Below are 15,011 nucleotides of genomic sequence, written 5' to 3' on the forward strand. Positions count from 1 at the left end.
GGCCACACCCGGCGGTGCTCAGGGGTTACTCCTGGCTGTCTGCTCAGAAATAGCTCCTGGCAGGCACGGGGGACCATATGAGATACCGGGATTTGAACCAACCACCTTTGGTCCTGGATCGGCTGCTTGCAAGGCAAACACGGCTGTGCTATCTCTCCGGGCCCATGCACAATGTAATCTTATCTTCCGTAAACTAGTAACTGACTTCCCAGGTCTGCCCGAGACTTCTTTCCCTTCCTATTATATATAGCACAGATAGCGTACAATGGTCCAATTTCTGTCTCTATGCTGACTAACATGAATAACATGGTGCCACACAACAGTAAGGTAGGCAAATTGTATTGTTGCTGTTTTATCAGTGAGGAAACTTCATCACAGAGAATTAAACAAAGCTCACTCAAGTAGTTCACACACCTCAATAATCTGAATCATCTCACCCAATGTGAAACTGGAGGCTCTATTTATGGTGATAAATAATATAACTTAAAGGATCAACAATCGGGCCCGGGCACAGCAGCATTTGCCTTGCAAGCAGCCGATCTAGGACCAAAGGTGGCTGGTTCGAATCCCGGTGTCTCACATGGTCCCCCGTGCCTGCCAGGAGCTATTTCTGAGCAGACAGCCAGGACAAACCCCTGAGCACTGCCGGGTGTGGCCCAAAAACCAAAAAAAAAAAAAAAAAAAAAAAAAAAAGGATCAACAATCTTGAAATAAGGCAGAGAGATAATATGGGGGCTAAGACACATGCCTTTGCAGGTGGTCAATGTCAGCTCCATCATCCACAAGAGGACTCCAAGCACCACAGGATACAGCCTTGGAAGCCTTCAAGAGCTATTGGGGTGACCCAGGTAATCTCCTGCAGGACTCAAGCAGCGCATTATCAAATTGGCTGGAAAATGCTAGGGATGGTCCCTGGTTCTTCTGAGCACTGCTTGGGAGTCCCTTCTCTCAACAACAACAAAAATCCAATTTTTTTTTTGTTTGTTTGGGGAGTATACCTGATGAGTTTCTGGGGTAACTCCTAGTTCTACACTCAAGAATTATTTCTGGTGGTGATTAGGGGACTATATGGGATGCTGGTAATAGAACTTCAGTCAGCAGCATGCAAGGCAAGTGGCCTCTCTCTGGGCCCCAAGTTTCAAATATTTCTTTTTTCTTTTTTGCTTGTTTTTGGGTCATACACAATGATGCTCAGGGGTCACTCCTGGTGGTGCTCAGCAGACTATTTAGGATGCTGAGGATTGAACCCAGGTTGGTCATGGGCAAGACATACCTTACCTGCTCTACTATTACTCTGGCCCTCAAACATTTATTATGGATATAAAAATTCTATTAGAAATACTCCTAAAACACAAGACTGAGGCAAATTGGAGGTAGTGCTCTCAGTAAGAATATTCTAAAAATGGGAGCTGTGAAACAGTACAGCAAGGGGTGTGCTTGCCTTGCATGCAGCCAACTTGGGTTTGATCCCCAACATCCCATATGGTACCCCAGACACCACTAGAAGTAATTTTTCAGTGCAGTGTCAGGAGTAATCCTGTGGATTTTGGGGTGTGGTAAAAAAGAAGGGAGGGAGGGAGGGAGGGAGGGAGGGGAGGGAGGGAGGAAGGGAGGGAGGGAGGAAAAAAAAAGGAAAGAAGGAAGGAAAAGGAAGGAAGGGAAGGAAGGAAGGAAGAAGGAAGGAAGGAAGGAAGGAGGGAAGGAAAGGAAAGAAAGAAAGAAAGAAAGAAAGAAAGAAAGAAAGAAAGAAAGAAAGAAAGAAAGAAAGAAAGAAAGAAAGAAAGAAAGAAAGAAAGAAAGAAAGAAAGAAAGAAAGGGGCCAGAGATAGCATGGAGGTAAGGCGTTTGCCTTTCATGCAGAAGGATGGTGGTTCGAATCCCGGCATCCCATATGGTCCCCTGTGCCTGCCAGGGGCAATTTCTGAGCATAGAGCCAGGAGTGGCCCCTGAGCACTGGCCGGTATGACCCAAAAACCAAAAAATAAAGGGAAGGAAGGGAGGGAGGGAGGGGGGAGGGAGGGAGGGAGGGAGGGAGGAGGAGGAGGGGAGGGAGGGAGGGAGGAAGGAAGGAAGGAAAGAAGGAGGAAGGAAGGAAGGAAGGAAGGAAGGAAGGAAGGAAGGAAGGAAGGAAGGAAGGAAGGAAGGAAGGAAGGAAGGAAGGAAGGAAGGAAGGAAGGAAGAAGAAGAAGAAAGAAGAAAGAAAGAAGAAAGAAAGAAGAAATAGAGAAAGAAAGAAAGACTAAAGAAAGAAAGAAAGAAAGAAAGAAAGAAAGAAAGAAAGAAAGAAAGAAAGAAAGAGAAAGAAGAAAGGAAGAAAGGAAGAAAGAAAGAAGAAAGGAAGAAAGAAAAGAAGGAAGAAAAAGAGAGAAAGAAAGAAAAAGAGAAAGAAAGAAAAAGAGAAAGAAAGAAAAAGCAAGGAAGGAAGGAAAAGGGAAGGAAGGAAGAGAGAAAGGAAGTTAGAAAGGAAAGAAGGAAAAAAGGAAGAAAGAAATATAGAAAGAAAAATACTATGAATAGATTAAAGAGAAGGACTTCAATAGAAGTATCTCGAGAGATATAAAAGACTGCCTGAAAATTTCTACTCTCCTTATAAGTATCCTGGAATTGGGGGTGTGTAATTAACATAGTTGGTAGGTAGAACAGTCTTCAGAAAGAACAGATAATACACATCACATAATAATGCCTTACTCTACAGAAGCAAGTTCTCAACATTTGGCTTGGCAGGAAGCAGAATAACAGTTAAACATGCATAATCAGAAGAAGAAGAAAGAAGAAGAAGAAGAAATAATTTCACATCAATGGAACTATACAAAACAAAGTAAAAAAATAAATTTTTTTTTTCATTTTTGGACTCCAGCAGAAAGTGTGCTTGCCTTTTATACACAGTCAACACAAGTTCAGTCCTCAACATCCCATAAAGTCCTCTGAGTTGGCAGGAGTGATTTCTGAATGCAGAACTAAGGGTAAGCCCTAAGCATCACCAGGTATGACTGAAACACCAAAATAATAATAATGATAATAAGTTTTAGCTGTCATTAGTTAGCTTTAGTCATCTTTTTTAATTATTATTTTTTTATTGTGGCCAAAGTGAATTACAAATCTTTCACATTAATATTTAAGGCACATAATGACAATGAATGAGGGGCAGTCCCACTACCAGTGTTGTCCTCCCTTCACCCCTGTTCCTAGCATGCATCCCATATCTTCCCCATTTTCTCCCCATAATGGTAGTGTAACTGGTCCCCCATTTGTACAACTTGTTGTAGATTGGGTATCGATTCTGTTGTCGTTGACTTTGGGTTTGGTGTTTATGTCTGAACATTTTTTATTTCCACTAAATGTTCATACGACTGTCTGGTCCTGGTATCATCTATTTTCACCCCTCAAATTATGAGGCTGAACAAGATGATTCCAGTAATGCAGTTCTGTTGGAGATATAAGAAAAGAAAGGGGAAAAGAGAAAAAAAAAACAAGTAGGAGTTCGTCTAGGTGTTATAAATATCAATTTAGAAGAAGAAAGAGAAAAAGGAAGAAAAAGGTAACAAAACAAAACAGGACAAGAACAAAAAACAAAGCAGTAGTAACAAAAAAAAAAACAAAAACAAAAAAAACCAACCCCTGCATTTATGGAAAACAAAAAACAAAAACAAAGCAAAAAAGGGCAAAAAACAATAACAACAACAAAAAGTCAAAAAACCCAAATCAAAAAAAAATATGGAATGCTTCACGAATTTGCATGTCATCCTTGCTCAAAGGCCATGCTAATCTTCTCTGTATCGTTCCAATTTTAGTATATGTGCTACTGAAGCAAGCACAGCTTTAGTCATCTTGAGTAGTTATTATACTAACATAATAACCCATGTGTACTTCTAAGAATGGGGGAGAGGGCATTTTGGAGTGAGTTATCACCTGTTACTAAGATTTATGGTTATTGCCTTATTATTCTGGCATTAAAGTTACTTAGCTGAGCCTCACTCTTACCTCCCACGATCTGAGATTTAAAATAAAGCCTTCCAGCCTTTCTTGCTCTTTAAGCCCATGTTCTCCCCTGAACACTTATCTTGCTTGCTTGTCTCTCTGCTGCCCATGTTCTCCCTTGAAACACAGCTCCCCTCTTTTCTTTCACATCTTTCTCGGTAAGTTCCGATTTAAACAAAATAAGGGGCCAGAGCGATGGCACAGAGGTAGAGTTTGCCTTACATGTGGCTGACCCAGATGGATCAGAGTTCAAGTTCTACCATCCCAATTGGTCCCCTGAGCCAGCCAGGAGCAATTTCTGAGCACAAAGTCAGGAATAACCCCTGAGCACTGCTGGGTGTGGCCCAAAAAACCAAAACATATAAATGCTTGCTTCACTAAAATAAATAAACAAAACCTTTGACTCTGACAACGAAATCTTCCTTTGGTTTGAGAGCTTTCCTATGCTTCAATAAACATTGTCCTCTTTTTATTAGGGGGGGTCACATCCAGCAGTGCTCAGGGGTTACTCCTGGCTCTATACTCAGAAATCGCTCCTGGCAGGCGCAGGGGACCATATGGGATGCTGGGATTCGAACCACTGTCATTCTGCATGCAAGGCAAATGCCTTACCTCCATGCTATCTCTCTGGCCCCAAACACTGTCCTCTTTAACCAACATAAAACAAAAATGTTATCAGTATCTTTCTGGAGAGCAGATATGCAGCTTCACCTTTAATACGCCTCTATCTTTTTTGGAGGTAATATCCTCTCCTCGTTCAGCGACAGCTGCTGCTGGGCTTTCCTCATTGTTCTTGGCACCTTCGTCAGTAGTCATTGTCTTGTCTAAGTAGAAAACCTGGTATGAGAAGAAACACATTTTTAGCTAGGAAAAATATCACCATTATACATCTTAAAATGTACTGGGGAGGGCAGAGCAGTGGTGCACGCAGTAGGGTGCTTGCCTTGCATGCGGCTGACCCAGGATGGACCAAGATTCTATCCCAGTGTCCCATATGCCCCAGGATCGATTGTAAAAAGTCCCAGGGAGAGAACCAGAGTGGTAGTACAGGGAGTAGTACATGCTCGCCTTGGATGAGGTCAACCTTGGTCCGTTCCTCATCACCACATACTGTCTTTCCTTCTCCCTCAAGTGACCTCTGAACAAAAAGTCAGAGGAGTAGTGCTGAGCACTGCCAGGTGTGGCGCAAATTCTCCTCTCCCCCTTCCCCCAAATGTCCTAGAATCCAAGTTTTACCCAACCTAATGTTGATTCAGAGCCAATCAGGTTAGAGGCTAAAGGCAGAGCAAAAGCATTCGCTATGAGCGTATTCTGGTGCCATGTGGCAAGCAAGTAAAACATCATACAACTCTTCCAGTTCCGATCCAACGCTGGTCCCAATAATTGAACAAATCAGATTTGTAGCAATAACAGGCCTTCCTATGATTACACAGTGAGAAACAGTCCTCTGAAAACTAAGAAAATATACCTTCCTAGAGCCATATTCTTGACAGAATTTAGAACATATCTGATCAGATAAAAACAGGCTCAGCAATAGAGCGCATGACTTGCATGGGCTCGATCCCTGGCAAAATACAAACACACGCACATGCGCGTGCGCGCACATACATATACATACACACACCAACAACATCAATAATATGAAATAGTAGTTTATCATAATGGTGGTAAACTGAATAGGCTTTAGAAGCTGACAGGTCATAGTCTGAGTCCTAGCAGTATAAATTTGACATTTGCAAACTTTATCTTGCATGTATCATTTATCATGATTATTAGTAGGTCTTTTATAGGCCACAGTTTTCATTTCCTGCTCAGAGAATCTTCTCTGGCATCACATTCCATACCCTTCACAGCTGAATCTCAGCTCTCTTTCAAGTGATATTTCTACTACTTTCCTTCATGCAGCTCATGATCTAGTCAAATTCTTGTCCAGAAGACTTCTGAGAGAACCTCACAAATAAAAAACAGCTCAGGAATGTCACAGAATTGAAACTATCTCTACAAAAACAATGAAAGGGGCTACTTTTAAGACAAATCTCACAAACAGGCCAAATTCCTACAGAAAAATGGCACAAAAATCCATAATAATCTCACCCAATGTTAATGGGCTAAAAACACCAATAAGAGACACAGAATGGCAGGATGGATTAGAAAACTGAAACTAAAAAAAAAAACACAAAAAACAAACTGAAACTAACCTGCTGCTGCATACAGATACCTCTTTGAACAGTAAAGGTAAACAGACTCAAACTCAAAGAGTAGAAGACAATATTTCAAGCAACTAAAAAAGACCTTCACAAAAACAGACAAAAATGGGGTGGCCATACTGGTATCAGACATCGACTGCAGGATTATAAGTTATGAAACAGAGAGGGTCATTCATTTTTTATTATTATTTTAACACCATACTTTACAAGGTTATTCATAATACAGTTGTCCCTCTCAGTTACAAAATTGTTCATGATTAATTTTAAGTCATATAGTGTACAATACCCTTCACCAGTGCACACTTACCGCTACCAATGTCCTCAGTTTCCTTTTGGCCGCCCACTACCCCACCACCCTGTCTCTACGGCAGACATGTTTTTTTTTCTTTTCTCTCTGTCCTCCTTTTATATTTTTTTGAACATGTGGTTTGCAATATTGTTACTGAAGGGATATCATGCATATCCTTTCAGCACCCAGTTCTTTTCCAGAGTGATCATTTCCAACTATTATTATCACAGTAGTCCCCTCTCCCAGCTAACTGCACTCCCCTTTTTTGTTTCGTTTTGTTTTGTTGCCATACCTGGTGGCACTCAGAGTTATTCTTGGCTCTGTACTCAGAAATTACTCCTGGCAGACCCAGAGGGACCATATGGGCTGCCAGGGATCAAACTGGGTCTAAAGAAAGGTAAAAGCTCTGTCTCCACCCCCAGGGTCATTCTTAATGATCAAGGGATATGTAAACAGGAAGAACTTACACTCCTAAATATAAATGCACATAATGAGGGTCTAGAAAAAAGATGTAAAGCTGCTAATAGACTTGAAGGAAGCCACAGATAACAGAGTAAGAGTTGGGGAGTAGAACATGGATGGCTCTATCACAACTTGATAGATCAAGTACACTAAAACTCAACAAGGAAATACTGGAGTTTGAAGAAAGAAATAGAAATGTAGTTTTTAATCCACATAAAACAGAATACTCATTCTTCTCCAATGCACATGGGACAGTCTCCATTAGACACCACTGGGCCAACAAGATGTCAAGCCAAGAGGATAGAAATCATATCATCTCCTCAGATCATGATGTTTTGAGAATTAAACACAAACAGAAATAGAGAACTAACTCAAACACCTGGAAATTAAACAGGTCACTACTGAACAACCACTGTCAGAGAGGTGAGAGGAAATCAAAAGATTCCTGGAATCATATAGGCATGAGGACAGAAACTACCAGAACTTATGGGACACAGCAAAAACAGTATTTTAAAGAAAGTTCATAGCTATTCAAGCATTCATAGGAAGGAAGAAAGGGTCCACATAAATAATCTGACAACGCAGCTCAAGAAACTGAAAAATGACCTCCAAAAGGAGTCCAAAGCAGGAAGCAAGAAAGAAATCCTAAAACTTAGAACAGAAATTAATAAATTGGAATAAAAAAAATCTAAAAGATTAATAAAACATACGTTGTTTTTTGAAAAATAAATCAACAAACTATTAGTGGACTCACAAAGAGAGAACTCAAAAATTAAAGTGGAGACATCACAACAGATACCACTTAAGTGCAGAGGATCATCAGAAATTACTCTGAAAATCTTTATACCATGAAACAAGAAAACAGGAAAAATGATTAATTTGTGGGCTCCTATAACTTCTCAAGGTTGACACAACATGATCTGGAACTCTTGAACTGACTTAATACCCTTGAAGAAATCAAATTGGTAATTAAAAGTTTCCCCAAAACAAAAGCTCAGGCCCAGATTCACTAGTGCATTCATTCAAACCTTAAAACAAAAAAACCTACTGCCAATTCCTTTTCAGGCTTTCAGTAAATGTAAAAAATGAAACACTCCCAATTTCTATGGGCAAATATCACCCTGATACCAAAAGCAGCCAGAGCACAATATAGAAGAATTAGAGACCAATATCCCTGATGAACTTAGACACAAAGATCCTCAACAAAATACTAGCAAAGCAAATCCAATAATTGATTAAAAATGTCATATTCCATGACCAACTGGGATCCATCTGAGGTATACAAGGCTGATTTAATATATGCAAGTCAATCGGTGTAATACAGCATAAGATATAAGAAAAATTAACATCATATAATCATGTCAGTAGATGCAGAGAAAACATTCAACATGAGCCAGTACCCTTTCATAATAAAAATTCAAGATAGGAATTGAAGGGACTTTCCTCAACATAGGCAAAGCCATTTACCACAAGCAAACATTATACTCAATGTGGAAAAAAAAAAAAGAGAATCCTTCCTCTTAAGATCAGGCACAAGACAAGGTTGATTCTCACTACTTCTATTCAATATAGTATTGGAAGTACTTGCCATAGCAATAAAGCGCACACACACACATACACACACACACATACATACACACACATACACACACATACACACTCACAAAAGATATTAAGGCAACCTAGATAAGAAAGGAAGAAGTTAAACTCACTGTTTGCAGATGACATGATTCTGTATCTGGAAAATCCTAAAGACTATAATAAAGCTCCTAGAAACAATACATTTGTATAATACAAAATTATTTGTGTAGGTTACAGATTAACATGCAAAATTCCAAAGTTTTTGTATATAAAATAGAAGAGGGCCAGAGCAATAATACAGTGGTTAGGGCATTTGTCTTGTTTAAAGCTGACCCAGGTTTGATTCCCCGGCATCCTTTATGGTCCCCTGAGCCTACCAGGATAGATTCCTGAGTGCAGAACTAGAAATAACCCCTGAGCATTGTGGGGTGTGGCCAAAACAAAAACAAAAACAAAGTAACATTCCCATTCACAATTGTGAAAATCAAGCACCTAGGAATTAGCTTAACTAAAGAGGTGAAAGACCTATACAAAGAAAACTATAAAACACTAAAGAAATAAAAGAGGACATGAAGAAATGAAACACCCTCACCCCTGCTCACAGGTTGGGAAGATAATTAAAATGGCAATATTGGAACCTGAGAAACAGCACAGTGGGTAGGGCATTTGCCTTGCAATGTGGTCCATGTGGATTTGATCCCCGGCATCATATATGGTCCCCTAAGTCTGCCAGGAGTAATTTCTGAGTGCCGCTGGGTGTGGCTCCCCATCTAAAATGGGCAATACTTCCTAAAGCATTATACAGATTTAGTGCATCCCTATAAAAAGATCCATGACATATTTTAAAGAAATAAATCAAGTACTCCTGAAATTTATATGGAACAACTCCCTTTCTCTTCCCCTCTACCCACAATAACTAAAGCCGTCCTTGAAAGAAAGAAAACAGGAGGCATCACTTTCACCAATTTCAAACTGTACTGTAAAATGGTAGTAATTAAAATAGCATGGCAGGGGCTGGAGTGGTGGCACAGCGGTAGGACATTTGCCTTGCATGCAGCTGACCTAGCACGTAGCTGGACTGCAGTTCGATCCCCTGGTATCCCATATGTCTCCAAGCTAAGAGCGATTTCTGAGCACATAGCCAAGAGTAACCCCTGAGCATCACCAGGTGTGACCCAAAAACCAAAAATAATAAGAAAGCATAGTATTGGAATAAGAACAGAACCTCATATTAATGAAATACAACTGAAAACCCGGAGAGAGATCTTCAGGGCAGCTAGTCTTCAATAAAGGATTAAAAAAGTTATGAAGTAGGGGCCAGCAAGGTGGCGCTAGAGGTAAGGTATCTGCCTTGCAAGCGCTAGACAAGGAAGGACCACGGTTTGATCGCCCGGTGTCCCATTTGGTCCCCCCAAGCCAGGGGCAATTTTTGAGCGCTCAGCCAGGAGTAACCTCTGAGCATCAAATGGGTGTGGCCTGAAAAACCAAAAAGAAAAAAAAAGTTATGAAGTAGAACAATGAAAAGTCTCTTCAACAAGTGGTATTGGGGAAACTGGTTGCTCATTTTACAAAACAAACAAAAAACAACTCAGGCCTCTTTCTGACACCATGCACAAAAGTCAAATCAAAATGGATTAAAGGGGCCAGAGCTGTGGTAAACAGTAAGGTGTCTGCCATGCAAACACTAGGCTAGGACTGACTGCGGTTCGATCCTCTGGCGTCCCATATGGTCCCCCAAGCCAGGAGTGATTTGTGGGTGCATAGCCAGGAGTAATCCCTGAGCGTCACCGGGTGTGGCCCAAAAACCAAAAAAAAAAAAAAAAAAAAAAAAGAAAAAAGGATTAAATACTTCTATATCAGACCTGAATTCATATATTCATATATTACAAAGAGAAAAATATAGGCAGAAGTTTCCATGACATGGAAGCTAAAGGCATTTTCAAGAATAATAACACCACTAACCAAGCTTGTAGAAGCAAAGACAAATGAGACTACATCAATTTAAGAAGCTTTGGTACCTTGAGGATCTTAGTTGACAAAAAAGCTCCATAATGCCAGTTTTGGGGCTGACATCTCCAGGGACGGTTTGGAGCCAGCAAGGGCCACCCACTTCCCTCCACACCTCTGTATTTCCAGAAGTGCCAGCAGCCATACCTACGAACTACTGCTGTTGCCATATGAGCTCATCAGTACAACTCAACATATCCTCAAGTCCTGAACCATGCAGGCCATATATGCAGCAATGCAACACACCCATAATTTTAATACTGACATCCTAGTAGGAATACATCAAATTAGGTGTGAAATTTTCCTAGAAGCCACATAAGCTCAACAAAACCAACAACAAAACACTAAACTAGCAACAGCTTAGTAGACCTTCAGACAATGACATAACGACCCCATGGAGAGATACAACAGATTTTACAAATTCACTTTTAATGAGGTTTGTTTATTACTTTTTGTAAATTTCATTACCATTTAGTTGTAACAAGCAATATTAAGTAAATTATTTGTACTTGCCAAGAAGCAGGCTTCAGGGAGGTTGGGAAACTGGTGACAAAAGAGAAGGAAATATTACACTGGTGATGGGATTGGTGTTGGAATAACTATAGTCAGAAATAACTATTATAAACAACTCTGTAAACTATGTGTTTGAAATTTAAAGAAATGAATTAAATAAAGAAAGCTTTTTGTAACTCAAAGGGCATAATGACCAGAATACAAGACATTCCATAGATTGGGAGAAATTATCTGCCCATCACTCATTCGACAAAGATTTGACATTCAAGATATAACTGGTAGAACTTAACAACAACAACAACAACAAGACCTACCCTATCAAAAAATGTGGAGAAGAGGTAAATAAGGAGAAATAAAAATGACCATTAGCATAGAGGAAAAATGCTCTGTATAACGAATCATCAGGGAAAAGCAAATCAAGACAATGAAATATCACTTCACACCAGAGACTGGCACTCACCAAAAGTAACAACAACAGGGGCCAGAGCAATAGCATAGTGGGTAGAATATATGCCTTGCACGTGGCTGATCCGAGTTTGATGCCCAACATCCCATCCTCAGAGCCTGCCAGAAGTAACCTCTGAGTGTAGCCAGGTGTGTTCCCCCCTCAAAAAAAAAAAAAAAAAAAAAAAAGGAACAACAATCAGTGTTGCTGAAAATGTAGGGAAAAGGGACCATTTCATCATTCTCACCGTTTACTGCTGGTGAGAATATTGACTGGTCCAGCCTTTTGGGAAGACAGTATGTACATTCCTCAAAAAACTTGAAATATGACCCAGCAATTCCACTGCTAGAAATATACTCCAAGGGACCAAAGCATGATGCAGAAAAGACACCTGCACTCCTGTGTTCATTGCAATTCTATATAGAATAGCCAAAACGTGAAAACAACCCAAATGCCCAGGAACAGATGAGTGGATTTAGAAGCTACTGTATACATGCACAATGGAGTACTAGTTGGCTGCATGAGAAGATGAAGTTATGCAATTTGTTACAACATGCATGGATCTGGAGAGTATCATGCTGAATGAAATTAGTTAGAGAGGAACAGGCTCAGAATGATCTCTCTGAGATGTAGGATATAAACTACCTTTCGGCCGGAGTGAAAGCACAGAGCTTGCATGCGGCCAACCTGCGTTCAATTCCAGGCAGCCCATATGGTCCCCCAAACCTGCCAGGAGCAATTTCTGAGTGTGTAACCCCTGAGTGCCACTGGGTGTGGCGATCCCAAAAATAAGTAAAGTACCTTCATAGGAGAATATTAAATACATAATGGCAATAGAAATGAAGAGCAGGAGAACTGGTCTTCAGTAGGAAGTCTGCCACTGGGATGGGGGTAGAGGGATGATAAGTTAGGGAAGAGAGCAGTAGTAGGACAATGGGGGAGAGGAAAAGTGCAAGCCACAGAGACAGGCAGGGGAGCTGGAGGAAAATTGGGACACTAGTGGAGGGTAGTGGACTCTGGTGAAGGGATTGGTGTTGGAATAATGAACACCTGACTCAAATCATAAATATCTTTGAAACTTTTTAATTCATGATAATTCAATTAAATTTAGAAGATCCATCTGTTAGATATATGAAATCTTGGAGAGAAAAGTGTCAAACTCAGTTCAGATTTAAGTTTCCTCAAATGTTTCTTCTTTTTTATTTATTTATTTTTTTGTTTTTGGGTCACACCCGGCAGCACTCAGGGGCTACTCCTGGCTCTATGCTCAAAAATTGCTCCTGGCAGGCTTGGGGGATCATATGGGATGCCGAGATTCAATCCACCGTCCTTCTGCGTGCAAGGCAAACGCTCTACCGCTGTGCTATCTCTCCGGTCCCCAAATGTTTCCTCTTTTAAGACAGAAAAAAAGGACAAGGTCTGCAGGGCACCTTGCAAGGGTAAGATGCTTGCCTTGCATGCAGCCCACTTGAGTTTGATTCTCCACACCCCCTTATGATTCCCCAAGCCTGCCAGGAGTGATCCCTGAGTGAAGAGCCAGGAGTAAACCCTAAACATCACCGGTGTGGCCCCCAAACCAAACTAATAAATTAAAAAAATAAAAAGCTGCTTTTACTGAGTGCTCTACATATGTCAGCATATAACTTGAAAAGTATACTATTGAAATACTAGCTCTTACAGTTATTATTGGTTGTCAACAGGGAGTTTTTCATGCAAAGCAAACAGAGTAGGGTAATCGACAGAGGAACAATGCACGCCTTCCTGGCCATGGCCACAATTCACCCTACGCCACCGATCTCCAGTCAAGCAGGAAAAGCAAGAATTAACCGCTGGCACAGCTATTCCGCTGAAGGCTAATAAATACCAGACACGAGGCTCCATGAAGTAAATTGCTCAGCTCTGGCCCTCTGGTTTACAGTCAGGAAGGACTATTTTACACTTATAAAAAACCTCTTGCTGGTATATCTGATAATAAGCAACCACAATTATATTGCTGTGATTTCATTCTCATCCTTTTGACCTACTATTACTCTGTGTCAGTAGAAATACGAACTCAAGGGACCAAAGTGATAGCACAGCTGTAAGGCATTTGCCTTGCATGTAGCCAACCCTGGACGGACATGGGTCCAACCCCGAGCATCCCATATGGTTCCCTGAGCTTGCCAGGAGCAATATCTGAGTGCAGAGCCAGGAGTAAAGGAGTAACCCCTGAGCACTGCTGGTGTGGCCCGAGGAAAAAAATAAAGGAAGAAATGTAAACTCAAGTTAGCTGTGCCAGAAGATCTTCCAAGACAAAACCAAAACCAGGAGCAATGGTTCTTGACTGCATTTTCTAGTTTGGTTTATATAAAATACTAAAGACCCAAATGTTTGGTTCTGGTTCAGTGAAAAAGGGCCCAAACAGGTTATTTTCTTTTATTTTTTTTCACCACCCCCCCCCAACAGGTCATTTTCTTTCTTTTTTTTTTTTTTTGGTTTTTGGGTCACACCCGGCAGTGCTCAGGGGTTATTCCTGGCTCCATGCTCAGAAATTGCTCCTGGCAAGCACGGGAGACCATATGGGACGCCGGGATTCGAACCATGACTTTCTGCATGAAAGGCAAACACCTTACCTCCATGATATCTCTCCGGCCCCAATTTTTCAAAAATCAAAACAAAACAAAAAGAACAACCATCTTAAGGATTTAGTTGTATGTGATGCAGAGCTAGGAAATGAGGAAATTAGATCGATGAATGAGACTGGCTCCCAGCTTCTAGAAATCGGCTGCTCACCAGCTTTGTCTCATGCAAAGAAGCTTGTAGAAAGCAAACCAACAAAAGGGGCAAAGATACTTTTATTTTCGGCTTTTCATGGTGGTCCAGGCCAGATGGTTTCAGAAATGAGGTGCTGTTCCAGCCTAGCAGTGCTGGGGAGCACCAAAGACACCCTAGTTGTGACTAAGTAACCATGAACTACTGGGAATTGAACTAAGTCTATCTAGTACAAAGCAAAGCTCCAGTCTTTTGAAACTCTTCCTGACCCTCCTCTCCTCCAGAAAAGATCTTTTAAATATTTGGGGGTGGGGGGGTAGGTTCAGGAATCATATCTCTAGAAAAAGACACATACATTTCCCAAATCAATAGACTCCTGGGGAACCCCTCATTTAAAGCAATGAGCGTTTAAAACTACCAAGTTGAAAGGGTTGTTTGTTGTTTTGTTTTGGTGGGCCACACCTAACTGCTCAGGGATTACTCCTGGTGGTGCTTGGGGGACCATATGGGATACCAGGGATGGAACTTGGGATGGTCGCATGCAAAGAAAATGCCCTACCAGCTGTACCATTGCTCTGACTCAATGTTTGGGGTTTTTAGATGGTCATACCCGCTGGTGCTCAAGGGACCATATGATGAAACCCAAGTCTGCCACGTGCAAGGCAAGCAACCTACCTGTTGTACCACCTCTTCAACCCATGATGAAAGTTTATCAGTAAACAGAAAAACCCACCTGGTCTCAAAGCATAAACCTACAGATTATTATACAGCAAGGAAA

At 41.0% G+C, this 15,011-nt stretch overlaps 1 protein-coding gene and 1 non-coding gene across 2 annotated transcripts in view; both read right to left on the reverse strand.

Moving 5' to 3' along the window:
* The window catches only part of FKBP5 (FKBP prolyl isomerase 5), an 84,487-nt gene extending 79,675 nt beyond the window's left edge, over positions 1 to 4,812 (reverse strand). The window contains exon 1 of the mRNA XM_049765305.1: positions 4,690 to 4,812. Within this exon, the coding sequence (XP_049621262.1) occupies positions 4,690 to 4,794 (105 nt within the window). The 5' untranslated portion in view covers positions 4,795 to 4,812. The remainder of the gene's footprint in view (positions 1 to 4,689) is intronic.
* On the reverse strand, positions 3,709 to 3,815 carry LOC125996686 (U6 spliceosomal RNA). The gene has a single exon (XR_007491367.1). It is a non-coding gene; the product is annotated as a U6 spliceosomal RNA (small nuclear RNA).
* Positions 4,813 to 15,011: the final 10,199 nt, after the last annotated feature.

This window comes from Suncus etruscus, chromosome 18 (assembly GCF_024139225.1).
Source record: "Suncus etruscus isolate mSunEtr1 chromosome 18, mSunEtr1.pri.cur, whole genome shotgun sequence".
In the NCBI taxonomy this organism is placed as follows: Eukaryota; Metazoa; Chordata; class Mammalia; order Eulipotyphla; family Soricidae; genus Suncus; species Suncus etruscus.